The following is a 26,891-nucleotide window of genomic DNA, read 5'->3' on the forward strand; positions in this document are numbered from 1 at the left end:
CCAAAAAGTTTTGTTTCTTAACCGGATCAGACCTAATATTTGTAAAATTTTCATCAGATATATTGTTGTGTTAGTTTGGTTATGTCATTGTTCGATTAAAGATCTCTATTTAGATTTGACATAATATATTAATCATATATGTTTAGATTAGTTAGTTCGATAACAAAGTCGGATAATACGCGATTACACAATTTCGATACATAATGGGAATTCAACAGTATTGGTCAACTTAGTCTAGTGATAAATTCTCTTCTAACTCCCCTGTGAACAATGTTCTAAAAATATGGCCTGGACGGCATCTGAACGCTATGCGGTAGATATATGTATTTTATACAATTCTGTAAGTTTAGATTTTGTTTATTCAACATTGCCAGGGATTTGTTCAGCCCTGATCAAGAAGTACTCAAACAAAGGATTTGTAATCATAGCAGTATACGTGGATGATCTAAACATCCTCGGAACATCTGGTGAGATCTCCCAAACAGTCGACTGCTTAAAAGCAGAATTCGAGATGCAGTATTGATCTCGAGATGCATTTTTGTCTTTTAGTTCAATGCCATCTGGGAGTCTCATATATATTTTGTTGTCCAGGGGCCCATAGAGATATGCGGTTACAACATCCATTAACCGCAGATCAAGATTTTCTCTTATGGCCAGACTTATGAGGAATCGGAATGTTGTTGCATCCACCACTGGAGAATAAGTCTCCTCATAATCGATTCCGGGTCTCTGTGAGAATCCTTGTGCTACAAGCCGTGCTTTGTATCGAACGACTTCACCGAGTTCGTTCCTTTTGCGCACAAAGACCCATTTGTGGCCCACTGGCTTGATGTGTGATGGGGTCCGGATGATCGGACCGAACACGTTTCTGAGTTTGAGACTCTTTAACTCCACGTTTATGGCTTCTTTCCATTTTAGCCAATCTGTTCGATGTGTACACTGTGTTATTGACGTGGGTTCTAGATCCTCTTGCGTGAGCGCAACATCAAGTGCTACTTTGTATGCAAAGAGTGCATTTAAGTCGACTTCTTTTCGATTCCATTGCATTCCGGACATATTGTAATTGATGGAGATCTCATTGTTATCTTCTGAACCTGGAGATTCGGCGTCCCAAACTTCCATTGAGGGTTCATTAGATTGAGTCTCAGCCGCGGCTATGTCTGATATTGCAGGAATCTCGGTTTCGGTTATTGCACCTTTCTTTGATTTCCGGGGATTCTTATCTTTGGAACCGAGAGGTCTGCCCCGTTTGAGACGTGGTGCAGACTCTGTAGCAACTTGGGTCTGTCCCGTTGGGACAGCTATTCGTACTGGTGCATTACAAGCTGGGATGTACGATTTGGTTACTTTGGTCGGGTCAGCAAAGGAATCTGGCAATTGATTAGCTAGCTTTTGATAATGAATAATCTTTTGGATCTCTGAATCACATTCTAGAGTCCGAGGATCTTGCCAATTTAATGATGTTTGATTCCATGAAAGATCTTTGACCAGCTTGTTTGTCTCACCACCTAAAGAAGGATATACCGATTCATCGAATTGGCAATCCGCATATCTGGCCTTGAAGAGATCTCCAGTGGTTGGCTCGAGATATCTTATGATGGTGGGAGAGTCAAAACCAACATATATTCCCATCCTTCTTTGAGGTCCCATTTTGGTTCGATGTGGTGGAGCAATGGGTACATATACTGAACACCCAAATGTTTTGAGATGGGAGATGTCTGGCTCATGACCCGAGAGTAGTTGGGATGGGGAATATTTGTATTCACTAGATGGCCGGATGCGTATGAGTTCAGCAGCATGTAATACTGCATGTCCCCATGCTGAGGCCGGGAGCTTTGATCTCATGAGTAATGGTCGGGCTATCCATTGAATGCGTTTAATGAATGATTCAGCCAATCCATTTTGAGTATGGTCATGTGCTACAGGATGTTCCACGGTTACCCCCATGGCCATACAGTAGTCATTAAACGCTTGTGAGGTAAATTCACCAGCATTGTCAAGGCGGATAGTCTTTAGTGGGAAGTCAGGGAAATGGGCCCGCAATTTTACGATTTGGGCCAAGAACCTAGCGAAGGCTTGGTTCCGAGAGGACAAGAGACAAACATATGACCAACGGGTCGATGCGTCTATAAGGACCATGAAGTACCGGAATGGTCCGGAAGATGGATGTATAGGTCCACAGATATCGCCCTGGATTCTTTCTAGGAAATGAAGTGTTTGTTTAGAGATTTTAACTGGTGAGGGCCGAGTGATCAATTTGCCTTGAGAACAAGCTGTGCACATGAGGTGTTGAGGATAAGCTCGGTTTTCTTTGAGGGTATGCCCTTGAGAGTTTTGAATTAGTTTACGCATCATATTTGCACCGGGATGACCGAGCCGGTCGTGCCAAATAGTATAATCAGTAAACCGGGCTTTGAGAGTGGTATTAGCTTCAATCATACTGACTTTAGCATGGTAAAGTCCAGTAGAGAGCGCGGGTATGGTTTCGAGGATTTGTTTATGGCCGTCTACGGTTTTAGTGACTAGGAGGGATTCTTTGTTCCCTTGACCTTGGGTTTCTATGTGGAAACCATTCTGTCTTATATCCTTGAAGCTCAGAAGATTTCTCTTCGAACTAGGAGAATATAGAGCATCTGGTATTTCAAGTTGTGTGCCATTTGATAGCAACACATAGGCATGGCCATATCCTTCGATAAGGTTTGAGGGACCCGCGATGGTGCTAATATTTGCGGTTTGATAGGTTAGGTTTATGAAGTAACTTTTGTTTCTTAAGATAGTGTGGCTGGAGCCACTATCTACGACTATGGTTTCCATTTGCTAGTGTGCTTTTCCACCTTTGGATTTCTGACAGGCTAATGAAACTGGGAGCTAATAGACCTCAGTTAGCCGCTACAAATTCCAAGGATTGATCACCAAAACTGGAGAAACTGCTGGTTGAAGAAGGAAAAACTCGGATCTGGTTTTTTTTCGGTTGATCGTCGTGTACTGTAAGTGTGCGTGAGGGCGCGTCCGACGTTGGATCGACAAACGGTTTTCACCAGTAGATTTGTCTCGTCGAGGGCTTCGATTTGATATGTAGATCGTCTTCTGGTTCCTCACGGTTTGGAAGATATGCGTCTTTTAAGTTTCGACTTGCTTTTAGGGTTTTGGTGGTGGCCAGATTTATTAGGGTTTTTCGCTCAGAGAGTCTTATCGTGCTGATAACGTGTTGTGAAAACTTAGTCACTTTATTAAAACCATTCTACAATAATCCACAAACCATTAATTCATGACCTTATAATTTTACTCGAGTCAATGTTGGACTGTAAATTATTCATTTTGGGTAATGTGTTTAATCTACATATATATCTTTCCTTTCTGGAAAATGAAAAATTTCACCTTTTTAAACCTATTCGGGTTCATTTTTACAGAAGGCAAAATTTTCAAGCCTAAAAGATGAAGAAGCTTCTAAAGTCAAAAATGTTCCACAAAGTGGTAAGCGCAACTCGTACTCCGTCGCAATCTCTCTCACCGCCGGGCGATGCATCTCCGTCGAGTCTCATTGCCATTCCTCCTCCGCACTTGTATCGGTCCACGACTCACGCTCCGCCACAAGACCCTTCTTCCCCCGCCGCTACTCGTACAGGTAATTCTATCGCCTTCGTACTCTCAATAACCCCTTTATTCAATCTTGGGATTATACTTGTTCGTCTTCCTCTGTGTACATTATCTCAATTTCACCTTATCCGTAATGGTTTACATAGTGGAGTGAGTTAATTAATGGGGGGAATTTTTGATCCCTAAAAGGGTGTAAATCTAATGGAGAAGACGAAATTAGGGTCTCTAATTTTTAGGCTTTGCTTTGCTCTGATTTTTGTCTTTTTTTTTCCAGCAATCTTTAATCTGTTGGTTTTTTTTTTTTTTTTTGGCAGGAGTTGTGGAGAAGTTGATGCATAAGAATGACTTGAATACTTATTGTCAGAGGTTAAGCATACCACTCCCAGTGTATCAAACTGCATTCGGAGGTTGTGGTCATGCTCCGACATTTACATCTTCTGTTTCTGTTGGTAATAAGATCTTTACTTCCCCAAATACATTCCCTAACCGGAAATCTGCAGAGCAAGATGCTGCTAAGCTTGCATTACAACACCTACTAAACGAGGATGAAGTTAGTGCTACAAATCTACGCGGGATCCTCCGCAAGGTTTGTTATTATAACTTTTTTGGTGCATCTGTTTCTGAGTTAGGAGTGATGTCTTGTTCTAGAATTGTTACAATTGGTAAGTCGCTGAGCATAATATGATAGCATTTTAAGAAGGAAAGATGTTATAGCGTAAAGGGAAGCTAGGACTTACATGATTAGTTGTGAGAATATTCTGCCAATGCTGATTCGAATTTGATTTTCTGCAGTTCGTATGTCAGGACAAAACACGTTGCAAGATGATATTAAACGAGTTTCTTGCTAAGATAAAGATGGAATGCACATATGAGACAGTTCAAGCTGAAAAGGATCCCGTGTTTGTTTCCTATTTGGCACTCAATGGTACTTGTTATAGAGGTGAAGGTGGTAAAAATAAGAAAGATGCTGAGCAACTAGCTGCACTTGCAGCTATCCTCTCCCTTTTAAGTAAGCTCTTATATTCTGAATCAAATACTAAACAAGAACAAAAGATTAATGTCCCATTTTTTCTCTCTTCTTTTATTTTTGTATGTTTCAATTTTGTTTGACCAATGAATACCTTTAATTGTTATAGATGATCCTACATATGCCACACCGATTTCTGAAGTCATCAAGTCGAAATTTAATGCTTGTGCTGTCTTAAATGAGCTCAAGGACGTTTCAGATACTCGTGATTGTTCTGTCACCGACAAGGGTGTGGCTGGTCACCCGACTGGAGCAGTGACCATGTCAAGGTGCTCTGATGTAAATCTGCCAAGAACTTCACCGATATTCTCAAAACCACAACATGAAATCAAATTGCCAGAGGCAGCACAAGGGGCTTCTGAGCAAATCGCTGTTCCATTACAGTTTGTGCCACCACCAGCACACAATCCGGCTAATAATTTGGTCTCTTCCAAAAAGAGACGAAGGAAGAACAAGAAGAATGGAAACAAGAGATTGCGAGCTGATAACAAGTAAGTTGTACGAGCTCACTTCTTTTCTTGAGATGGGACTAAAAGTAATTGTTTCTTGTTCTGTGGTATATATATGGCAGACCTGGAGGCTGTAGTGATATCCGTTCAGAATGTTAACTTGTCGGACTTACCAAGATCACTCGCATGAAGGTTTATATAAGATAGGAACTGTTGTTTGCTTACGAGTCCAGAAGGCTCATGTCATGTAATGTCATGTCTTGTATTATCTTGTACTTTATTTTATGATCCGAGCCCTAGCTAAGACTGTATCTGTTATATTTCATGTAACTCTTGGATCTTGTTTTGGTAAATATTGCCAAAAATTAAATGGACTAACTTCGATTCTGGTTCAAGATTGCTTTCCAGAGAGTTTGCAAACTATTACAGATTGTGTTCATTGTGACGTATGAATCCACATTAGACTCATTCATCTTGAGGCTCACATTATTTATTTATTTTTGATTTTTTTTGGATGTTCATTCACCTTAAAACGTCGCTATATAGTTTGAGACTGATTGAATCGCGACTGTAATAACTAATAACGAAATGAGTCGAGGTCAACATTTGAACATTCTGTGAACTTATTGTCGTACTGGTGTAGCTGTTGGTATATATCGAAAAGGTAATAGATATATTCGGAATAACAAAGACGATTTGCACTTTTCAACTCATAACTTTTTTTTGTTGTCATCAATGCTAATTTCTTAATACTGTATCATCATTTTGCATATATTTACTTTAATTTGTGCAAAGATTCTTAAACTCCATTATTATTCGGTCCCTTTCCATCTTTAGTCATCACATCTACACTGTTTTAGCCGATCGGATCCAATTATTCTAATTCTTTTGACACTTGAGAATGTCATCAACAACTCCCATGTGCCTTTAAATCCAATCATTCATTATGCTTTTGGACTGTCCAAAATATTCCTTGATTATTTACATCATTACTTTTACTTAAGCTTTTATCCATATTTGTAAATTTGAATCAAAATCTTTCATTGTTTCAAGCATTTTTTTTAGAGAACTTCCATAGCACTCTTTCTTCAAAAATAGTTTTCTTGAAAATCTGATTTTGCCGGACATCTAATGCATGCAATGAACAGTCACTATCCATCGTGCGCCCATAGAGACGCCGAGACGCGCCATAGTTAACATTTAAGTATTTTCGAAAACTTGTAAATAATTGTCTAAAACATTAAAAAATTGTCGAAAACTTGTAGAAGCTAATATAATTTTGAAGAGGTCTATCAATGCAGGGGGAAGATCAGGATACTTTTTCGTGAAAATGAAAGAACTTTAAATAGATTTTCTTTAACCCTTTTACGAAACTCTTTTCTCCTTGTTCTTTTTTCAAAAAAAAAAGGGCTGTATTTCCAATTAGGAATTCAAGTAAAGAAAATGACAATCTCTAATAATTTCCAAAAGAAAATTTCGGTGATTATTATACATTTTTACTAGTCTCCGTTGTAATCAAAATTGTTGCTGTGAGCCTCTCAAGCCAGTACTAGATAGAAGTCATTATAATAAGAACAAGTTGTAGCTTTAATTGAAACTTCACATGTTAGCTTGTGCAAAGAAAAGTAGGACCTTCTGAAAAAGTAGATTAAATATAGTATGTTCTTTAACAAATAAACAAAAGAGAGAATAAAACTGATCAAAGGTCATAGACACTGTTACTTTTCTTTCATCCATATTCATTTATTTTCTATTTATATAGGCAATTTATTGTATATGAGTATTTATCTTGATCAAAGACAACCACACAATTCCAAATCCTATGTTCTCAATACTTAAAAAAAAAAAAAACTAATCGAAGGTTTTTCTATGACACAAAATTACAATTACCATTTGAACATATGCATACTGAAGAATCTCTCTAATGAAAACTAAAAATCTTTAATGTTCTCCTGAATATTTAGAAAGTCATTCGAAAATCAAGTAAATCTATCTAGATTGATTTTTTTTAAACAAAAAATCTTATCCAATAAATCCTCCCTTATTATTTCAATAATAGTTTCCAAATATTAAAGGGAACATCTAAGATTTAATCTTGGTTGGAAAAGTCCTTGAGAATATGTCAAATTCTTATAGTTTCTTGTTTTAGTAATACAAGATTTCAACTTAATAAAATGTAATTTTACTAATTTCAACGATTTTAATTTGAAAATGTTAAAATACTAAATCAATAACCCGTTAAAAATAGGGACAGGTCAACTCTTTCTTCATAAAACCAAAAAGGCGACCAAGACAATCAACAGTTTGCACAAAGACATTTCTTTTATCTATTGTTGAAAATAAAAAAATAACAAACTAATCCTAATGTTGAAAAGTTAAAACCAAATTTATTATATTTCAGTAGTCAAGATATAACTCGAATTTTCGGGGAAACTATTGTGTTTGACGGTGAATACTTTGTTTTTTTAATATATTTCAAACGCATAAACAGAAATAAAAAACGACATACATATTTTATTATCGTTATCTTTGAAGCTGCAGAACTCGAAACACAAACACACAAAAATGAGATTTTCTCTTGCGTGCAAACGCTTGTTATTGATTCTCACTATAGTTTGTAAGATCCAGACACAAGTGAAATGCTTGGAGTTCGATTTTCCTGAGTTTAAGGAAAGCAATGATTCAGACTTGATCCGAGACAACTCATACATTGTCCTTGGAGCGATCCAAGTGACTCCTGATGTTCGAGGAGGCTCTCTCACGAATCACGCGGGTCGTGCGCTCTACAAGGAGCCTTTCAGGCTATGGAGCAAAGACAAGAGAGCTACTTTCAACACCACTTTCGTCATTAACATCTCGAACCAAACCGATCCTGGAGGCGAAGGCTTAGCCTTCGTTCTAACACCCGAGACGACCGCTCCTCAGAACAGCTCGGGTATGTGGCTCGGTCTGGTCAATGATATGACAAACAGGACTCTCGGGTCTCAGATCGTTGCGGTTGAGTTCGACACAAGGAAAAGCCATCCGGATGATCTTGATGGAAACCACGTTGGTCTAAATCTGAACAGCATCAATTCGGTTGTTCAAGAATCCTTAACCGGTCGAGGGATCACGATCGACTCCGGAGTTGACTTTACCGCACATGTCCGGTACGATGGTACGTTTCTATCGGTTTATGTCTCAAGAAACTTGGAGGTATACGAACAGAGGAACTTAGTGTTTTCTAGGGCTATAGATCTCTCGGCCTATCTTCCGGAGACGGTTTATGTTGGATTTACGGCTTCAACAAGCAATTTCACGGAGCTGAATTGTGTCCGATCATGGAGCTTTGAAGGTTTGGAGATCGATGGAGATGGAAACATGTCATGGCTCTGGATTATTATCCCTATTGTGTGTGTTGTTGTAATAGGAGCTTTCTTAGGGGCATTGTACATGAGATCTAGGTCAAAGGCTGGGGAAACAAACCCGGATATAGAAGCCGAGCTAGATAATTGCGCTGCAAACCCGCACAAGTTCAAGCTGAGAGAGCTGAAGAGAGCAACAGGAAACTTCAGCCATGAGAACAAACTTGGACAAGGCGGTTTTGGGATGGTGTTCAAGGGGAAATGGGAAGGTAGAGACATCGCTGTGAAACGAGTTTCCGAGAAATCACATCAAGGTAAGCAAGAGTTCATATCCGAGATCACGACGATCGGAAATCTGAATCATAGGAACCTGGTGAAGCTGTTGGGATGGTGCTACGAGAGAAAGGAGTATCTTTTGGTTTACGAGTATATGCCTAACGGAAGCTTGGACAGATACCTTTTCTTGGAAGACAAGTCAAGATCATCAAACCTAACGTGGGAGACAAGGAAGAACATTATAAGAGGGCTAGCTCAAGCTTTGGAGTATCTTCACAACGGATGCGAGAAGAGGATACTTCACAGAGACATCAAAGCCAGCAACGTAATGCTTGACTCGGATTTCAACGCAAAGCTTGGAGATTTCGGGCTTGCAAGGATGATTCAACAAAGCGAAATGACGCACCATTCGACAAACGAGATCGCTGGAACACCAGGGTACATGGCTCCAGAGACTTTTCTCAACGGGAGAGCCACGGTTGAAACAGATGTGTATGCGTTTGGAGTTCTAATGCTCGAAGTAGTCTCCGGGAAGAAACCGAGTTATGTCTTGGTGAAGGAGAACCAGAGCAACTACAATAACAGCATTGTGAATTGGCTATGGGAGCTATACAGAAATGGAACCATCATGGATGCAGCGGATCCGAGAATGGCAAGTTTGTTTGATGAAGAAGAGATGAAAAGCGTTTTGCTCTTAGGACTAGCTTGTTGCCACCCGAATCCAAACCAAAGACCGTCCATGAAAACGGTTTTGAAGGTTGTGACTGGTGAGACTAGCCCACCGGATGTGCCTACAGAGAGACCGGCTTTCGTGTGGCCAGCGATGCCTCCATCGTTTAGTGATGTTGACTACTCTCTTACAGGGAGCCAGATCCATTCGCTCACCGAACTAACTGGCCGATGATATAAATACTGTATGTGGTTTTATTCTCTGAGAATTCTTTGAGAGTTCTTTGAGATTAGTGCATAAAATTCTATCTACTGTATTTATCTAAATCCTTGGCATTGAATTTGATTGTCTTACACTACTGATCAAAAAGTGTAATTTTAAACCTATGAATCTTCTTTTGTTCCTAATATTTTGTTTGGCGTTCTTCTGTTACTATTAAAACCCATAGTTGTTGGTTGAGTAAGCAAAACAAAACCAAACATCAAATAGATAAATCAAGAAAGCATAATCTATCATCTACATTGGCGTCCTTGGCATCAACGTTATCATCTACACATCGATCAATCAAGAAAGCATAATCTATGATCAAAAATGTTTGATTCAGATTCTTTTTTTTTTTTTCATGTTAAAAGAATAAACAACTTATACGTACCATTTGCTTGGAGTACATACGCATAGAATAGAAGGTTCGTTCAAGGGAAAGATGAGAGATATCTCTCTATTTTTACTATTTCGGTCCTCTTTTAAGCTTTTCGATTCCTATCCTTCAAAAACTATATTTCGTTTATTATTATTAATCTCCGTATCTCAACAATATAAAATTAAATTAGTGTCTTTTGAAATCTAGGGTTTCTGTCGAGTGTAGTCGACTATGGCGGAAGATGGAAGTGGAAGCGAAGGAGGCGGCTCCGAACGAGAGAAGGTAAAGAGTTAATTCTGGAGAGAATGTTTTATCGTGATTTTCTCTATCTCTATTAGCTTTGTGCTTGATTCGACCTGTTTACTATTAATGCCAATAGATTCCCTTACTCCTTGAAATCGATCTAACATGTTTGTTTGTTTGCCCTACTCTCAACATCATTCCAACTCAAAAGAAAACATAATAATCCTCATGATGGTAATCTAATCTTTGATGCACAGAGGCTTAAGGTTAAGAAGAAGAAAAGTCATAAGAGGAAAAGAAAAGACCTTGAGGATGGTATGTCAATATGAGTAGTAATTATATAACCAGTACTTACTTGTTGATTATAGTAAAGCGAATTCTCATTGTTTTTTGCTTGCAGTGCCCAACTCTGAGTTTGTTTTACCTTTTTTCAAGACCTTAGCGGAGTGGAAGGAGTGTGAGTCAACCGAGGCCTTCAAAAGATGGCCACAACGTCCTCACTTCAACGCTCCAGGGTTTCTCCAGATACCTTTAGTTGTGCGTGAAAGGTTTGCGTTAGCACTTTTCCAGTCTTTTCTCGACGTAGTAGAGGAGTTAGAGAATCAGGGCAAGGACATTCCCAGGAGCCGACTAGATAAACAGAAAGAAGGATTGGTCGCGCTAGAGATGTCGTACGGGTTCGATTCTAGAGGACCTTTATCAAAGATTGAGGAGATCTTATCTGTCAAAGACAAGGAAGCAGATTTATTGGAGGAACAACACGGAGATAAGTCTAGCGAAGAACCAGAGACTGTGAACACAACAACACTCGTGAGGCGGGGCAAGAAGCAGAGCAAGAAACAGGGCAAGAAGCAGCTATGAATGAGTGGACTCATGGATGTTGAGACTTCTTGGTAAGTTGTGACAAAATAGAAAGAAAACTCTGGTCGATGGAAAACTATGAAATTGTGTTTTATCTAAATCATTGTCTACATATTTATAGCTGTGTTTAGTGGGTACTCCTGTTCTTTGTTTTTCTGCATCTCATTAAGATCGTGATATTGAGTCTCTGTCACTGACTATATTTTATCATTTAAATCAAAAACTCATCTTTGTTTCTTCCTTTTATGTTGTTATCATTATGCATGATTCTCCTTTTTTTTTCCTTTCATTTTCCATTGTTCCATGGTATTACGAACGAAAGCTTTGTCAATTCTCTCTGGTTTGGTCAATTGGAATAAGAATAGCAGTTTCATAGCTCTGTTTTTTTTATCATAGTGTCAAAAAAAAACCTTTTATCAGTGATTTGAGGGTAGGGTCAAAAGAAAGCCATACTGTTAGGATTTCTGACACTTAAAAGCCACTAGCTTTCTTGCGTTTAGACCCAACAAACCAAGAGAGAAGCGAATGAGAATGAGACTAAGTCAAGACAAGCAGAACAGAGTGGACAGCAATGTAAAAATGAAAATGAAAACAGAGCACACACCAACGTTTAACGAGTTCACGCCCGTTAACAAGGGTCGCTACGTCTCACCGGGACTGTCCCCAGAATCCAATAGATCACGGAGTTACAAAAGAGATCCTTAAACCCCACAGATAAACCCTCTTGCAAAGATCTAATCTCGGTTCTACTCTTTACTCTGTTTCCCCAAGAACTCTCACCAAGCTTACACTTTTTAATGAAAGTTCTCTCTCTTTTTCTTATGTCTATCTCAATGATGTGAAATACAGCTCTATATATGCCCAGGGAAATGACCTAATTCCCTTTGCAACCTCCACGTCTTTGTCTTGTCTTTGGCACTTAGTCATTTAAGACTAGCCCATAACTTGTAGTTGATACAGGAAAAAAACACATTTTGCTTTTGCTTTATCAGAGCCTCAGCAACGGGAACATTTTGTGTGTGGTCCTGCAAACTTCTTCCGGTCACGTGAGCCTGATTTTCCGAGCTCACAGGCTTGCTCTCTAAGTTATTCTCTTGTCTTTGTCTTGATCTTCATGGCTAAATCCAACACCTACAAACCTGGGTTGAAAGCCTTTTATATGTTAGCTTTAGTAATTCCTCATTTTTAATCAAAAGCACTATATTGTATGTCAATAAATATGATTAAGTGAATGAAAAAAAAAAAACGCAAAGTCAAAGTCACTCTTCACTCGATGGCCCACTTTGAGCATATATTTTTAAGCTCACTCTTCTTGGTCACAAATGAATGATATATCAATAACGTATTGATTTAATTTTTGAACTAAATGTTTTAAAACTAATTGAAAAAGAAAAACATTCATGGTGTTGAATCCAGTGGAAGCTTTTTCAGATTTGGACATGGAAATACATCGATTCTCTTTAGACATTGAAAAAGTAGAGGACTCTAATGGATATTCTTCAGCTCCGGTAAACTATCCAACACAAGACGATTCAGGTTTGGATCCATATGTAAACGAAGTGGTGTATCCAGAGTTAAATGGTAAATCACTGTCTGACTTTGACCGTAAGGAAGTGATAATCGAGCTTGCGGAACGTGGGTTATCAGTATCAGAATCGCGAGAGAGTAGGCTTTTGCGTTTAGCGGTATGAGTTAGAAAGGGACAAGATGGGTATTTTACAAAGATAGATAATAAATCGATTGCTGAGTTGGGCGAGAAGGATCTGAAATCTCAGTTGAGATTACGTTGTTTAAAAATAGGAGGAACTAATGATGAGTTGCTTCTGCGCTTAGCAAAAGCAATTAACAAATCCATTTATATATCAATAACGTATTGATTTAATTTTTGAACTAAATGTTTTAAAACTAATTGAAAAGGAAAAACATTCATGGTGATGAATGATCAAAATCTTATGTTCAACAATTGTGCACAATCTTACGAGAGATATTTAGTCTTCTTATTTTTGCTCTGCTTCTCCAGTTTCTTGATTCTCTTGGCCATTTTAGAGCATCTCCATCGGTAGTATATAAGAGAGTATTTGGTTATTAAAAAAATAAAAGAAAATAAAAAAGAAATGAGAGAGAAGGAGAATCGGTGCTATATGTTCTTGTTTGAGAGCCCCAACAAAAAAAAAATACTCTTGTTAAAAGGTGTCACTTTTTAATTAGTTGAACTTAGGTTTACCATTTAAAATTATATAAAACTAATAATATTATATTTGGTGAGATACTTATAATAGTATTTCACCGTTGGAGATGGTCTTAAAAACCACTTGTAGTTCTTTTACCAAGCTTGTATGTGAATCCATCATCTAAGTGCACATCTTTCCCGAATTTGGCTAGGCAGTAAGATAGGGCTGAAATAGGCATTCTCGAATTCAGGTAGAAAATCAAACTGAGGCCATGCAGGTAAGGTTTTGTGAAAACCACATGATGTTGGATATTTGAACAGAGATTCAAGTTGTCTTTGAATCTCTAGTCGCAAATCAGATCCAACATCAACACCATACCACTCACTCTTGAACTGCATAAAAAGAAAACAAACAGGTTATTAATTATATGATCTGGTATGATTGTAACAAGAGAAGACCTCAACGAGAGGATAAGAAAAGACCTCAAGGAGACTGAGACGACTGAGATTGGTATCTCTTAACTCTTCTCTCATTTAGCTCTTTTGGAATTATATACAACTTGTTGCTTCCTTCTGCCAAATCTTAATTATATGATCTGGTATGATTGTAACAATTACTTACTTGTAGCAGTTTCTCGTTGTTTTTTCAGTGCCTAATCCAGGGAGTGTGGAAAACGCTCTGAAATTTCATAAGAGGAGAAGAGAAGATCGCAACGAGACCAAGACTGGTTAGTCAGAACTCTCCTCTCACTGGACATTTTTGTAACCATAAATAACTTGTTGCCCAAATCTTACTTATATGATATGAGTCGTAACTATTTCTCCTTGTTTTTGGTCTGCTTGCACTAGGCTCCGGGTCGGGAAAGGATGCAGAACGAGAGAAGGTAAAGTTATATCTTGTTCGTTTTCATACATAAAATCTTATTTTAGCCCATTGATCATGAGGCCATTATGGTGAGACTGTATATCCTGATTTGCTCCCTTCTACTTTTCTCTATCTTTGTTAGCTTTGAGCTTGATTCGATACCCTCCACCTGCTTACTAATGCCAATAGATTCCCTTACTCCTTGAAATCGATCTAACATGTTTGTTTGCCCTAATAATCACACCATTCCCACTCAAAGAAAACGTAATCCTCCTCATGATGGTAATCTAATCTTTGAGCTTCTTTTCTTACGCTTACGCAAAGATACTTGAGGAGGTTAAGAAGAAGAAAACTCATAAGAGGAAAAAGAGATCTCCGCAGCGAGATTGAGACTGAGACTGGTTAGTCATAACTCTCGTCTCATTGGACCTTTTTGGAATCATATACAACTCGTTGCTCAAATCTTAATTATATGATTTGGTAAAGTGGCTTGCAATGATATGAGTCGTAACTTTCTCCTCGTCTGCTTTGCAGTGCCCAATTCGGAGTTTGTTTTACCTTTTGTCAAGACCTCTAAGACCTTAGCGGGGTGGAAGGAGTGTGAGTCAAGGGAGGCTTTCAAAAGATGGCCACAACGTCCTCACTTCAATGGTCCATGGGTGTTCCAGACACCTCAACTGATACGTCAATTTTTCGCGTTAGGTCTTATGCAATCTTTTCTCGACATATCAGAGAGTATAGAGAGTCGGGGGAAGGACCTTCCCAGCGACGAACTAGATGAAGACAAAGAGGCATTGGTCGCGCTAGAGACGTATGGGTTCGATTCTACACGACCTTTATCACAGATTGAGGAGATCTTATCTCTCAAACGCAAGGAAGCAGATTTATTGGAGGAACAACACAGATAAATCTAGCCAAAAACCAGAGAGTATGAACACAACAACACTCGTGAGCTGACAACTTTTGCTAGTATTTTGGTCTCATTGACTTATTTTGCCCTTTTGCGACAACTTTTTTCTGTTGGAATCGCATTTTTCAGTTCATCCGTTTGGTGATTTTGCAAAACGAATTTCAATCTAATCAAAAAATTTATGTGTTTCTTACGTGTTGTTGTTATCATTATGCATTATCTTTTTTTTTCCACTGTTCCATGGTACTACGACGAACGAGAGTTTCTAATAGAAAAAAAAAATGAAAATGGAAACATTATAATATTTTTTGATTATTCGCATACAAATGAGCAGTTGAAGGATGTTATTACTGTACCTACAATTTTTGTAACTAAAATCAACATGTTGGTACAAAATCGATCCGTGTTCGTTTTTAGCATTAATGTATAACTCTGAGAGTATGTTGAACAAAAAAAAAAAAAAAATCTTAAGAGAAGAAGATACTGAACTTGGAAGGTCCAACGGTATGAGAAAAACCTTTGATGGACAATTCAGGAACAGTGGCTTTCTCCACCATAAGGAGCTCATTGTCTATGAATATCACAACCACCGTTATATCATCGTGAAAGAATCTCCTAACTCCTCTCTCCACTTTCTTCAAATCATCGTACCTCATCTCTCTCTTCTTCGCAGCTATGTTCATCGCTCTTCTCACCAGCCTTCTCGCTATCCCCTGTGTTGTGTTTTAACATCAGTAAGAACCCAAAAGGAAAAACAAAACAGGAAAATTATCAATCTATGACTCTTTAAGGAACCTACAGGACGAGGATGTTTATTCACTATCTCCACAGCTTGCTGGTTGCTCATGTGTTCCCAGAGTCCATCTGATGCGAATATCACAAACTTATCTCTTGTTTGCAAGACTCTTGTGTAGACGCAAGGCTCTGCTGATAGAACCGGTCTTTGTAGCCGTTCAGGGATATGGAACCGCGGAAATGAAGGATCAAGAGAAAACTCTGGCCGCTTTAAGTACGCATCACCGATTGATCTCGATACCTGCACAGTTCAAAACATAAGATCACTGTCTTATAGTGTGACAACCCAAGACAAAATGGGTCTGCTTGAGCTGCTCAGAGTTTAAGCTAGCCTAGTGGACTCTCTCCGGTTTGGTCAGTTGGAATAAGAATAGCAGTTTCATAGCTCTATTTTTTTATCATAGTGTCAAAAAGAAAACCTTTTATCTGTGCTTTTAGGGAGTCAAAAGAAAGACTTTCAAACCTGAATGATGCCTTTGACGCGCCACACACCGTTTTTGAGGACAACGATGTGCGAATCATCCGGATGCAACGACCTAAGCTCTTGTCTTACTTCTTCCAAAGCAGCATTGTGATCACTTGTCAATTGCTCAGCTACAATCTTGTTTGACCTACTATTACCCATGGAACCGAGCACAGCACGGGAATCCCCAACGTTAGCGATAAGCAAGGTCCCCTGCCAGATAACTCCCACTAGACAGCAAGATCCAACTGCTGCAATCAACGGTTTTAACCCGCAAGTCCTTCGCACAAGCGTGAGAAACCCTTCCTCAGTTGCAAAAAATGCAGCCCTCAGAGTATCCTCTGAAATGGAACCCTTTTCTCTCGAAAGTCCTAAAAAGGAAAAGTCAGTTTCATCAAGAAGCATCCAATGGAACTATTGTTGTTATCCAAAAATTGCAGACAAAAGGAACAATACAAAGCTCCAAACAAGTTGAAAGCTATGAGTCAAGAAACAGACAAATCGAGATAATCTGCCAAAAGAAAGTTTGTAATCTTCACATAAAAGTTGGCAGCTCACCAAATGTCAAGTTGGTAAAAGTCAAGATTCAGCTCACTGTTCATAAGATGAATCATGATTTCAAGTTGTACCAAGTATTCCGATCACAGTAACCAAATCAAACACATTGATTTAAATTCTAAGAGAAGCTGAATCAAACGATTTCAGAGAGGACTTGTAGTTTGACTTGAAGCACAGAACAAAAATAGGAGAAAAAGACTAACTCATCAAATGGGGAAAGAGATGTTCAGAGATGAATCTTGAAGCTTCAGGACCACCATGGCCATCGTAAACTCCGACGAAAACGGCGCCGTTTCCAGTCTCGACTTGGGTGTGATCCTCAATGACCTCGTTAGCTTGCACGACGGCCATGGAGAAATCACCGAAGGAATGCCTCTCGAGTTCCCTAGACCAGAGGAGAGAATCACCGGAGGAGTCGCCGTCGATGTCGTCATGGTCACCGTTGTTATCATCATCATCATCCCTGTTCATACGGCCGTACCGTCGCATAGGTCGCAAACAAAAAAGCGCCATTCTCGCCAACCAGGAGAACATCCCTCATTTGCCCTCACCTCCGCCGAGAACACCTCTGTTTAGGTCGCCGGAGACCCACCGGAGATCGCGGAGAGAGAAGAGGGGTTTCGTGATCTGTTGTTGGGAAATCAGAAGATTAATTATGTGGTGGATCGAAGCTGAAACAGGTGAGAGGAAAACGAGTAACGAATCGGGAAAAGCTTTGAACAAAAAGCAAATTCAGAGATTGCGAAAAGCAAAGTTTATTTCTTTTTTTTTCCTTTTGTTTTTGAGTTGAATCTCTACAGATAAAACTGAGAAAAAATTAGAGATTTTCGAGAAAAAAGAGAAAGACTTTCTTCGGTCTAGAGAGAGAGAGTGAGAGTGGTTGTAGCAAAGTGTGAAAAATATGATTTGTTTTAATTAAAGTTGCGTCCTATAAATTAAATTAAAATTTTCTCCTTTTACATTTATTTTCGTATTTCACGCAATGAATGGGTAATCAAACTGTTGACGTAATTTTGTAAGTATTCCCAAGGATCTCACGTCATATTTTTTCTCTTCCTCGATTTGTTTACAAGTAAAAAGTCCAAAACGCGTTCCCCCATACAGATAAGCATTTGTAACACTATGAGGAGTATTTCAAGTTACTAATACTGTGAAGAGATTCTTTTTTAATAATGTACTGTAGTTTATTGTGAAATTTTATAAAATTACAAATTAAGGTCGGATTTATGGTATTTAATTAGTGGTTACAAGTGTTTGTATTTGATTTGATAAACATAAATTAAAGTAAACTTAATTATGTAGTGGATAATTTTGATTCTTTCTCACGAAATAAAAATATAAATAGAGATATTGTATCTAAAATTTAAAGTAAACTTAATTATGTAGTGGATAATTTTGATTCTTTCTCACGAAATAAAAATATAAATAGAGATATTGTATCTAAAATTTCTAGATTATGTCATATTCTAAAAAAGTCAAATAGACTCCTGTTTTACACCCAAAAAATTGTGAAAAAACATAATAACATGTAATAACAGTCGAACAATTGGCCGGCTTTCACTTCAGAATTAAACGCCTTCCAATATTTTTGAGAAATATTTTTTGGTTTTAACATCATTCATATACTTCGAGCTTTAAATGTCCGAGCTGATTCTCTCGCTAAAAAAGCTCGAGTACGAAGTATCATATTCTCCCATATAAATCAAACAGAATTGGTGGATGCGACTTTCCGGAATCATCATCCTACTGATTAAAACATGGTTTAGTAGATGGGTAGTAAAAAAAAAAAAAACAGTCGAACAATGAGATAAATAGATAATAGCAGCCTCAACTTCTATCCCATCAAAGCGTATGTTGTGCCTCAAATCTCAATGCACTTTTCATAATGTCGTAGCTTTCTATAACATATAACGCAGATTATTAACCGCGCGCATCGATATTGGGAAGAGAAGGAGACGAAATTTTAAACTAACGTTACAAATATACTTATCATAATTCATGATTAAAGTAGATGTTTTACCTTCATAAAACAAAGTGAAATCATTGGCGATACCCAAGTAACTCAACATCATGTTTAGTGGCGAGATACTAGAAAATTTAACCAAGATAAAAAAATAGATATATACTAAAAGAAAACATAACCTACAAATTACACACAAAAAAACTACAAATGAATTTGTACATTTGTTTATAGCTTGATTATTTTATTTCACTGTTTCATTCGTTGCGTCATAAATTATTCCTTAAGATTACAACTTTCAATCGTGGAACAGTACTTCATAGTTTAAAACTTTGTTTTGTTCGGCGATTCAACGAGACGAAGAATAAATTTGCAATTTTGTTGGTTTTGTAGAAGAAAAGATTAGGTGGAATTGTTTTAACTAAACATATATAAACTATGGAAATCCAACTTTTTATTATGTTGATTATATATGTTGATGAGATACAATAGATTTCAAACATGCTACAGAATCGCATAACCCCAAAAGCAAAGTCTAAGATCGGCTTTAGCCTTGTTGGTAACATAAGGCCAATAGGTGTATCATTATCAACTCTTTTATTTTCGACCTGAGTTTCAACTTTTATAAATAGGATGATAACACAAAACAAATTACGTACTCAGAGAGCCAAACTGTCACAGGCAACAAAGAAAAGAAAAGAAAAGCCAAACTAACGAAAGCGAAAGTCCTACCGGCTACAGTTACTTAGTAAAAAATAAACAAAGATAGGACCCGAAAATACAACATAAATACACAAAAGCAACAAACTTGGAATTGACAAAAACAGAGCAAATAAGAAACACGCCTTATCCAGTGTATCCTCCACCGGTTCCGTACCCAGTGGTCCCACCACCACCGACATGGGTGTTATGAGCGGTGGTCCGACCAGTTCCAGTGTTTCTTCCGATCGGATGGGACACGGCCGTACCCTCCACAACGTGGCCGGTTGGTTGTCCGGTGCCGTGACCAGGCAAAGCCGACATCTGGTGGGTCCCAGTGCCGTGTCCAAGGTGTCCAGTGGTCGCGTGAGTGGCCGAACCCAAACCCAAACCGGTTCCGGTTCCAGCTCCAGCGGCTTCTTTCATGGCGGCGTTGTGCTCATACACTTCTCTCTTCTGCATCTCAGCTTGATTGATCTTTCCTTCTTTCCTCTGTGTGGCCATCTGTTTCTCAACAGGGTCTTGTGTCTTCATCTTCTCCGCCTTTTTGAAAACCAAAACCAATAACACCATCATTTATTAAAACGATCACAGAAATCATATTGTTATTTTGATTCGATAAATGATAAACACAATTCAATTGATAATATTACCTTTTCCTCCAAGGTAGCTTTAGTCTTGTCCATGCCAGACTTTGCAGAAGCTGCAATGTTCGAAGCTGTTTCCTTCATCGACTGCATTTTTTTTTTTCTTTCTTCCTTCCTTTGGTGAAATTCAAAGAATGTTACAAAAAGATACTAATGATTCTTACGTGTGTTTTGTTTGTCAAAATATATGCTTTGCTTCGGTGAGTATGTCCCATAATATAGGCATCGTCTTCGACACGTGGTACTATACGGCAACCGTGATTATTATTTAATTACGGTTTTGGTGACACGTCAGCGATACGTGTCATGAAACAAGAGGTGGTAGGCGCTGTGTTGCAGCTCTTCGTCTTACACGTGTACGGACCTGCAGAGTCGTAGAGAAGTTTGAGCATCGACGCGTGTTAGGCTTTGGGGAACGCAAAGAGTTCGGTAATTTTCTTTTTCTTTTTTTATTAAGTGCTCAATCCGTGTTCGACGGTTGTCAACGATGTTACGTCTACAAAAGGAAAATGATATTGCTAATGTAATAAAGAACATCGGCCCCGGTTAATGTGATGGTCCTGATTGATCGAAAGGAAAATGATATTGCTAATGTAATAAAGAACAGAAATTATATGCTAATGTGATGAAGAACAAAAATTATTTTTTGGATAGGAATAAAAGTTTTCCTATGGATTTTGGGTATTTTCTTCAGTAAGCTTTTATATGGATAGGAATGAAAGTATTTTTTTCGATATCCGGTAAAAAAACAAAACTATTTTAGAATGAAAAATTCTTGATTAAAATCTAAATCATATCCAGCCGATTTATACTTAGTTGAATAACTACTTCTACATTATGAAATCAGAAGCATCTGCGAGCCTTGCAATGGCAGAAATAAGCGCCTGTTCATGTTCCTGCATCATACAATAAAAACACCACTTTCACTTTTAAACCGTTTCATTGATCAATCTAATATCTAATCAAAGTATTCTTTTCACGGCTCTAACCTTTAGTAGCTTCTTTGCCTTATCAAGCTCGTGCGGGTCAGGAAGGTTAGAATCAAAAACTCTCTCGACCTAACAGAGAAAATCCCACACTTTAAAGAGCAAAAAAAAAAAAAAGTTAAATTTCATTCACAGAATGCTAAGATAGAGATACCTACCTCCTTCACAAGTGAGTCTGTGTTGAACAATTCGATCTCATCGAAAAAATTCCTCTCACCACCGTTTTGTGCTGCTAGCTGAGTTCTTGGACCTCTCCCTCTACCACCATTGCTCAAGGTTATTCTACTCCCACGGATTAAATCACTGTCATTTAACGTTACCCCATTCTCCTCTCCATCCCATCTTATATCCCCGGGTGGAATCTGCAATCATCATATATATACCTTCCTTAAGATTCTTCATAACCGGAATCATATTACATAGTGCACACTGCATACTACTACGTGGATACACTTTAGAAGCTGTTTAACAAGCGATTTCACAGATGGAAAGCTACCATATTCCCAAAAAACAGATGCACCTTTCCCCACAAGACAACTTGTTTGCAACATTTGCAAGGACAACTTAGTACCTATTAGATTTCAAAGACTTGTAAAGACACCAGATTACCTCCTTGAGATCAACCCATTCCCATGTTTCATTCGCTGTGTTTATGTCATATACCAACGCATGGCGACCCTGTGCGAAATAACAATGAGTGTATCAATTATTAGATACTTGTGTCATATTCAATGTTAAATACGCATACAAAAAAAAAAAAAAAAAACCATTCCAAACTCCATTCTGCCTAAACTTCCTTTTAGCTCTCTAGCTAAGCGACTCAACTATAGTTGTTGAGCTGTCAACACAGTTACAATCTATTACCAAACCACCTATGGTATATACAATGCTCCTGCACTAGAGTATCAACACGTAACTATGCTCTGAACTAAACTGGTTAATTTTGATCAAGTTTAGAGGCTGACTGAGTCTCGATGGAAAGTCTAAGCCCTAGGAAGTTACCTCATCTGAATTGTATTGTGTAACTACTGCTTCATAAAAGCTGTTGTCTTCAGGCCATTTTGTCCATACTTTTCTTCCAATGAGAGCTTCAGGGGGTTCATTTGCTGATACGGCACCAGATACTACGCTGTTACTGAATGACCTATTTCTAGTAGAATCAATCGATGGATACTGCATGCAATATCACAAATGAATTTGATCAGGAAATAACCAAAAGAACTATATGAAAATACAAATATCATCTGCCTGTCCTACTACGAAAGATGTAAGCCAGAAGTCTTACGGAATGGAACGTCTTTTGTTTCTTTCGAGAAGCTGAAAAAGTAGGACTCGGAAGAACATCGAGGGACTGGTTATTTCCATGTCGAACAACTTGGTTTCCTCCTCCCTGTCTCCAATCCCTGTCGGGTACAGTTCCATCATTACAGCATAGATACATCGGAGTTCTCATGTAAAAACAATAGCTTTCTACTGTCGCGAAATCAGACTTGTTACCTTATCCTTTTGATAATATCGTCATTATGGACAGTGTTCAACAGTTGTCGGTGTTCATCATCAGATACCCTCAATTCTTTACGTAGCTCTGTTATCATGCTTTCTTTCTCCTAAAACGCAACCATACAAGCCAGATCCTTTGCTCATGACATTTGACAGTACAGTTTAAAACCTTTTCAAGGCAACGGAGAAAAGGAGTTACCCAAGAGATTGCATCAGATTGTGCTTTGAAAGCCCTTAAGACAGCACAATAAGCTTCCTGCTCAAGTATATGAATTTGTGTTTCCATATCACTGTGTCGTCTGATATCACGCAGAAAGAAACCTAGCGTACAAGTCTTGCCATCCAAAGAAATCTGCCCCTTTTTTTCTCCAAGCCTTTTTCTGTCATGTTAAAAACACTTGTATGACAAATTGACAGCACATTTTTTTTTTAATTTTAGATGGATAAATCGGATTTAGCACACAAAACTCCCATTCCTACTTCACGGACTAACATTATCCAAAACAAAGAAAAATAGACATCAACAAACAATCTATAGACTGAAGCTGGCACAAAACAGATGACGTCTTAAACCCAAACTCAAAGCACTGTTAGATCTCTCAATGAACAAAACAAAAAGCTACTAAACGCAAAACAGAAACAAATCCTTGAAACTAATCAGTAATTAAGAAACAGTAGAGAGATGGAAATACCGCCGTAATCAGAATGCTGTCTGAAAACCGCAATATTCTGATAAGGAACCCTAAAAATCCTTGAGAACAAATTGACTCCCAAAGCAGAGGCGGTAAAGGGGTCGATGGGATCCGGCGTGCGGGTAAATCGTAGGGATCCTAACGAGAGAAATTGAAAGAATTTGCAAAAAGAGAAAAGTTTTTTTTTTTAAACTCTCGATAAAGATTGATCTTTTAAAAGCGGAAGTGCAGTGTGTGTTGGGTTTGGGCACAACGTGCGATAAAGAAGATCGACGACGGGAAGTTCAAGTTGAGGTTTGGAGGAGAGAGAAACTGGTTTGGTCGGAAGCGCTAGTTCATTTTAAAAGACAAGATGACTCGTTTTTTTTATAATTTCTTTGGGGGCTTTAGTAACATGATAACATAAGCCTGTTAGGCCCAAGACTGCTAATGAAATGTTGTAGAAGAGAACATACAGCACTTTGATATAAAAAAACACTTGGGGAACGTACCAGTTGACCAGAAAACAGAGCAACATTGGTCAGATTAAAGGTTCCATCTCCAATTCAAAATTTGGTTTTCCCAATTTTCGTTTGGGTATTGAAAACATGACTGTTGTTTTCTTCTTTCTCTTTAGTCATATAGTGTATTCTAACTTCTAGGTATCTCCTTTTCCACAAATTTTATATATATATATATATATTTCATTTTTTTTTTCTCTAGTTGATTTCATACATAAAAGATATAAACATGATATGATAATTTAGAAAAATATGATATAAGTACACTTATACATATGTAAGATTCGTTATGATACATTCTTTTATGCATTAAAACACGACTAAGATTTGTTTTTTTGATAATTCAGATGTCTTGGCCCTACCGAGGTAGGTCCAGACTAGCCACGTGGGCGGCCAAATACACTCCACGTGTCGGTTCTTGGGACGCTGCAGCCCATATGTGAATTCTGCAGTGGTCGGGATTCGAACTCGTGATGGCGGGTACCTCAGCTGAGGGTCCTTTACTACCAGAGCTAGAGGCTCCGGTTAAACACGACTAAGATGAAACATGAAATAACTAAAATATAAATTGAATCTCACTGATAAAATATTTTAATAAAATTATTAAATTTAATGTCCATAAAATATATTTTTGTTTTGCCATTTTAACCGAACCAACGTAAATTAAGTTTTTTAAAAAAAATGTTAACCGAAACTTGGATTTTTGGTCTTTACGCAAATATCTAACAAACCTTACTTTAGCAATATATGTTCTATTAGTCGTAACTAAACAACAGTTCCGCTGTAGCGCTCAGGTTAAAACTATGGTCCTCAACTATATTAATGTTTCCGGGTTCGAATTCCGGCAGCGGATAATTTTTTTGTTACAGTTTGTGTTCTTTTAAAAAAAATAATAATAATAATTTGAAAACGTCTTCTTCTCCACGGCTCTCGAAAACGAAGTGAAGCTCAAGAACGAGCGCACAGGACACGTGACGGAACCGGCTTTAATTGATTGCCATTTGAAACTCGATCTTGAAACTCTTTCATCTTTACTTTTTTGTTTTTTTGGTTCTTGGTACATCAGTTTTAATCCTACTTGAGACTTCAAATTGTACTGAATCTGTTTGCAAATATGCTTCATTGTGTGGTTGGAAAACATCGAAAGAGACCCCCCTGAGGGTCTTGGTCCAAAGAGAATACCAGTGGCCAAGAGTGTAAGAATCTGGAAATCTGCTGCGTCTTCACATTCATCGAAAATGTTTCCCCACTTACACGTTTCTTTACATGAGTATCTCTTTTGTTTCTTATTATAAGGTTTCGATGCTTGCGAAATGCACAAGTGACGTGTTTATGGAGCGATGTGAGCTATCGATGGGATGTCCTGTGTGTGACTTTGAGTTAGCCGTAAGTTTTTTATCAGCCCATATTGTCCGGTGACTACAAACCACTTAACTAAAAGTCTTGGTCATATATAAATTAGTTATTTTTAGGGCAAAATGTCTCCACAAGATAATTTTACAAAACAATATTTCAAAGAGAGATCAAATGGGAGCGTAGAAAAGTCAGATTAATTCCAAAATCTTTAGGTCCCCTTTTGTACATCAGAAGCAAACAACGGTATCACAAGATACAAGTAGCAAAAAAACACAAACCACAAAAGCCAAATTAAGTAACAAAAACCAATCCTCTGTTTTCCTTTTGGATTGTGTAATCTACATATAATTTATAAACCACCACCATCATCATCATATATGGAAACAGAAACCAACACCACACAATCCATCCCTATGCTTCCAGTCCATGTCCAGATAAATTCGAATAACATGAAGGAATTCAAAAGCAAAAAAGAAGGAAAAAAAAAGAGTGAAATTACATAAAAAGAAATGAAAGATAAAAAGGGCCCATCAACTGCTTGTATTCAGCATTTCTTGGAATCTCCTATACGAATCAACCTTCTCCAACATGAACTTCTCATGACAATTTGCTATGAACATATCAGCCAATTTATCAATCTCATTCATCATCATCATCTTCTTTTTTCCTTCTTCTTCTTCTTCTTCTTTTTCTTTGCCGTCTTTAACTTTACCATCCTCTAGCTGTCTTAGAAAGCTGGAGAGCTGAGATGGTTCTTGAATATCATCATCAACACTATCATCATCGAGGCCATCCATCGATTCGGTGGAGTACATTGACTCCCAAGTAGAGTCGTACTGGAGATGGGCCAAGTAGAGCTCCTCAGGGAGACGTACCGGCGCAGAGACAGGCACTACGTGAGAGGAGCAAAAGTTGTAGTGAAGTCTGAAGGAGCCGAAGAGTATATTAGTCTTTTGTTTCTTGGAGGCTCTCTTTGGATAGAATGAAGAAGATAGTGACAAGAGATTGTATTGCTTCTTCCTCAAGACTCTAACAAGAATGGATGAGGCTCGGGAGATTTCGCGGATTAGGTGACAAACATGAGAGATGATGAGAGTTTGGATTAGGGACTTGAGCTTCATGGAGCTCGAGCTTGGTGATGATGAAGATGGACATTGAGAAGACATAGAGGATGTTGATTTGAGTGGCACTGCCATTTTCTCTCTCTTTCTCTTCTCTAGTTAGAAAATATTTTTTGTTAGGAAGAGCTTTAATACTACTCTAGCTGAATATTGGAAGATTGTGAAGGGTATGGAATTACTTAAAAACCCTCAATCTTTTGGACTATTTAAAGTGATACCACTCCACTTTGGAGAGTTTAATTGTGGTCGGGGTGGTGTGACCCCACTGATTCTGACATGTTTGCCGAATACTAGGAACAACTCAGATTTGAAAGAGAGTAGAAGTGACTTTAGATTCAAGTAAATATTACTCTTCCGACACTGATCTCTGACTCTGCTTTTGTACTGTCTATGTTTCAACTACAGTTTTCACATCTTTGCTAATTTTTCAATATCCACAGCTAATTAAGGGGCATCAACCGGTTATTGGTATAGCTTCGTTTTCTTTTTGTCTCCTCTTGTTGTTGTTGTTGTTGTTGTCATGAATCAAATTTTTTATGAACTGAAAATAATTTGGATTTGC

General features: G+C 38.1%; 7 protein-coding genes across 10 annotated transcripts; 3 read left to right on the plus strand and 4 right to left on the minus strand.

The window, feature by feature from the left end:
- Positions 1-3,439: 3,439 nt before the first annotated feature.
- On the plus strand, positions 3,440-5,468 carry LOC18017588 (double-stranded RNA-binding protein 4). Of its 3 annotated transcripts, XM_024156423.1 has the most exons (6): positions 3,440-3,625; positions 3,912-4,004; positions 4,098-4,183; positions 4,390-4,606; positions 4,734-5,115; positions 5,196-5,468. In XM_024156423.1, exons 1-6 carry the CDS (start codon positions 3,460-3,462, stop codon positions 5,230-5,232), a joined length of 981 nt encoding a protein of 326 aa, XP_024012191.1. In that variant the 5' UTR covers positions 3,440-3,459; the 3' UTR covers positions 5,233-5,468. The 3 variants fall into 3 exon arrangements, with proteins under 3 accessions (XP_024012191.1, XP_024012188.1, XP_024012189.1); XM_024156420.1 differs by having other exon boundaries at positions 3,912-4,183; XM_024156421.1 differs by having other exon boundaries at positions 3,912-4,183; positions 4,402-4,606.
- Positions 5,469-7,624: 2,156 nt separating this feature from the next.
- On the plus strand, positions 7,625-9,740 carry LOC18017589 (probable L-type lectin-domain containing receptor kinase S.5). The gene has a single exon (XM_006399086.2). It carries the CDS (start codon positions 7,639-7,641, stop codon positions 9,595-9,597), a length of 1,959 nt encoding a protein of 652 aa, XP_006399149.1. The 5' UTR covers positions 7,625-7,638; the 3' UTR covers positions 9,598-9,740.
- A 494-nt stretch (positions 9,741-10,234) lies between these two features.
- On the plus strand, positions 10,235-11,107 carry LOC18017590 (DUF724 domain-containing protein 4). Its single transcript, XM_024156277.1, has 3 exons — positions 10,235-10,285; positions 10,504-10,561; positions 10,647-11,107. Exons 1-3 carry the CDS (start codon positions 10,235-10,237, stop codon positions 11,105-11,107), a joined length of 570 nt encoding a protein of 189 aa, XP_024012045.1.
- Positions 11,108-15,358: 4,251 nt separating this feature from the next.
- On the minus strand, positions 15,359-17,717 carry LOC18017592 (probable protein phosphatase 2C 68). The gene is made up of 4 exons (XM_006399089.2): positions 17,072-17,717; positions 16,311-16,681; positions 15,852-16,088; positions 15,359-15,765 (listed from the first exon to the last, which is right to left on the minus strand). Exons 1-4 carry the CDS (start codon positions 17,400-17,402, stop codon positions 15,520-15,522), a joined length of 1,185 nt encoding a protein of 394 aa, XP_006399152.1. The 5' UTR covers positions 17,403-17,717; the 3' UTR covers positions 15,359-15,519.
- A 1,683-nt stretch (positions 17,718-19,400) lies between these two features.
- On the minus strand, positions 19,401-20,363 carry LOC18017593 (late embryogenesis abundant protein 46). The gene is made up of 2 exons (XM_006399090.2): positions 20,181-20,363; positions 19,401-20,070 (listed from the first exon to the last, which is right to left on the minus strand). The coding sequence occupies exons 1-2, from the start codon at positions 20,265-20,267 to the stop codon at positions 19,675-19,677; spliced, it is 483 nt and encodes a 160-aa protein (XP_006399153.1). The 5' UTR covers positions 20,268-20,363; the 3' UTR covers positions 19,401-19,674.
- A 505-nt stretch (positions 20,364-20,868) lies between these two features.
- Positions 20,869-23,640, minus strand: LOC18017375 (protein EMSY-LIKE 2). 2 transcript variants are annotated; one of them, XM_024156246.1, is made up of 9 exons: positions 23,353-23,640; positions 22,860-23,040; positions 22,658-22,764; positions 22,446-22,563; positions 22,163-22,333; positions 21,770-21,838; positions 21,319-21,522; positions 21,164-21,232; positions 20,869-21,070 (listed from the first exon to the last, which is right to left on the minus strand). In XM_024156246.1, exons 2-9 carry the CDS (start codon positions 22,944-22,946, stop codon positions 21,005-21,007), a joined length of 891 nt encoding a protein of 296 aa, XP_024012014.1. In that variant the 5' UTR covers positions 22,947-23,040; positions 23,353-23,640; the 3' UTR covers positions 20,869-21,004. The 2 variants fall into 2 exon arrangements, with proteins under 2 accessions (XP_024012014.1, XP_006399154.1); XM_006399091.2 differs by having other exon boundaries at positions 22,658-22,767.
- Positions 23,641-25,389: 1,749 nt separating this feature from the next.
- LOC18017376 lies at positions 25,390-26,633 on the minus strand. Its single transcript, XM_006399092.2, has one exon. The coding sequence runs from the start codon at positions 26,402-26,404 to the stop codon at positions 25,739-25,741; it is 666 nt and encodes a 221-aa protein (XP_006399155.1). The 5' UTR covers positions 26,405-26,633; the 3' UTR covers positions 25,390-25,738.
- Between the last annotated feature and the right edge of the window lie 258 nt (positions 26,634-26,891).

The sequence above is a fragment of the Eutrema salsugineum genome, unplaced genomic scaffold, assembly GCF_000478725.1.
Source record: "Eutrema salsugineum unplaced genomic scaffold, Eutsalg1_0 scaffold_2, whole genome shotgun sequence".
Classification (NCBI taxonomy): Eukaryota; Viridiplantae; Streptophyta; class Magnoliopsida; order Brassicales; family Brassicaceae; genus Eutrema; species Eutrema salsugineum.

Bases quoted from the DNA above. Each gene is read 5' to 3' on its own strand.
- LOC18017589 (XM_006399086.2), top strand. From the start codon at position 7,639: ATGAGATTTTCTCTTGCGTGCAAACGCTTGTTATTGATTCTCACTATA.
- LOC18017590 (XM_024156277.1), top strand. From the start codon at position 10,235: ATGGCGGAAGATGGAAGTGGAAGCGAAGGAGGCGGCTCCGAACGAGAG. The intron at 10,286-10,503 runs GTAAAGAGTTAA...TTTGATGCACAG, and splicing joins GCGGCTCCGAACGAGAGAAG to AGGCTTAAGGTTAAGAAGAA. The intron at 10,562-10,646 runs GTATGTCAATAT...TTTTGCTTGCAG, and splicing joins AAGAAAAGACCTTGAGGATG to TGCCCAACTCTGAGTTTGTT.
- LOC18017375 (XM_006399091.2), bottom strand. From the start codon at position 22,946: ATGGAAACACAAATTCATATACTTGAGCAGGAAGCTTATTGTGCTGTC. The intron at 21,233-21,318 runs GTAGGTATCTCT...TTTCTCTGTTAG, and splicing joins CAGACTCACTTGTGAAGGAG to GTCGAGAGAGTTTTTGATTC. The intron at 21,071-21,163 runs GTTAGAGCCGTG...TGTATGATGCAG, and splicing joins AGGCAAAGAAGCTACTAAAG to GAACATGAACAGGCGCTTAT.
- LOC18017588 (XM_024156420.1), top strand. From the start codon at position 3,460: ATGTTCCACAAAGTGGTAAGCGCAACTCGTACTCCGTCGCAATCTCTC. The intron at 4,184-4,389 runs GTTTGTTATTAT...GATTTTCTGCAG, and splicing joins TACGCGGGATCCTCCGCAAG to TTCGTATGTCAGGACAAAAC. The intron at 5,116-5,195 runs GTAAGTTGTACG...TATATATGGCAG, and splicing joins AGATTGCGAGCTGATAACAA to ACCTGGAGGCTGTAGTGATA.
- LOC18017593 (XM_006399090.2), bottom strand. From the start codon at position 20,267: ATGCAGTCGATGAAGGAAACAGCTTCGAACATTGCAGCTTCTGCAAAG. The intron at 20,071-20,180 runs GTAATATTATCA...GTTTTCAAAAAG, and splicing joins AAGCTACCTTGGAGGAAAAG to GCGGAGAAGATGAAGACACA.
- LOC18017592 (XM_006399089.2), bottom strand. From the start codon at position 17,402: ATGTTCTCCTGGTTGGCGAGAATGGCGCTTTTTTGTTTGCGACCTATG. The intron at 16,682-17,071 runs GTTAGTCTTTTT...TTTCCTTTTTAG, and splicing joins TCTCTTTCCCCATTTGATGA to GACTTTCGAGAGAAAAGGGT. The intron at 15,766-15,851 runs GTAGGTTCCTTA...AACACAACACAG, and splicing joins TGAATAAACATCCTCGTCCT to GGGATAGCGAGAAGGCTGGT.
- LOC18017376 (XM_006399092.2), bottom strand. From the start codon at position 26,404: ATGGCAGTGCCACTCAAATCAACATCCTCTATGTCTTCTCAATGTCCA.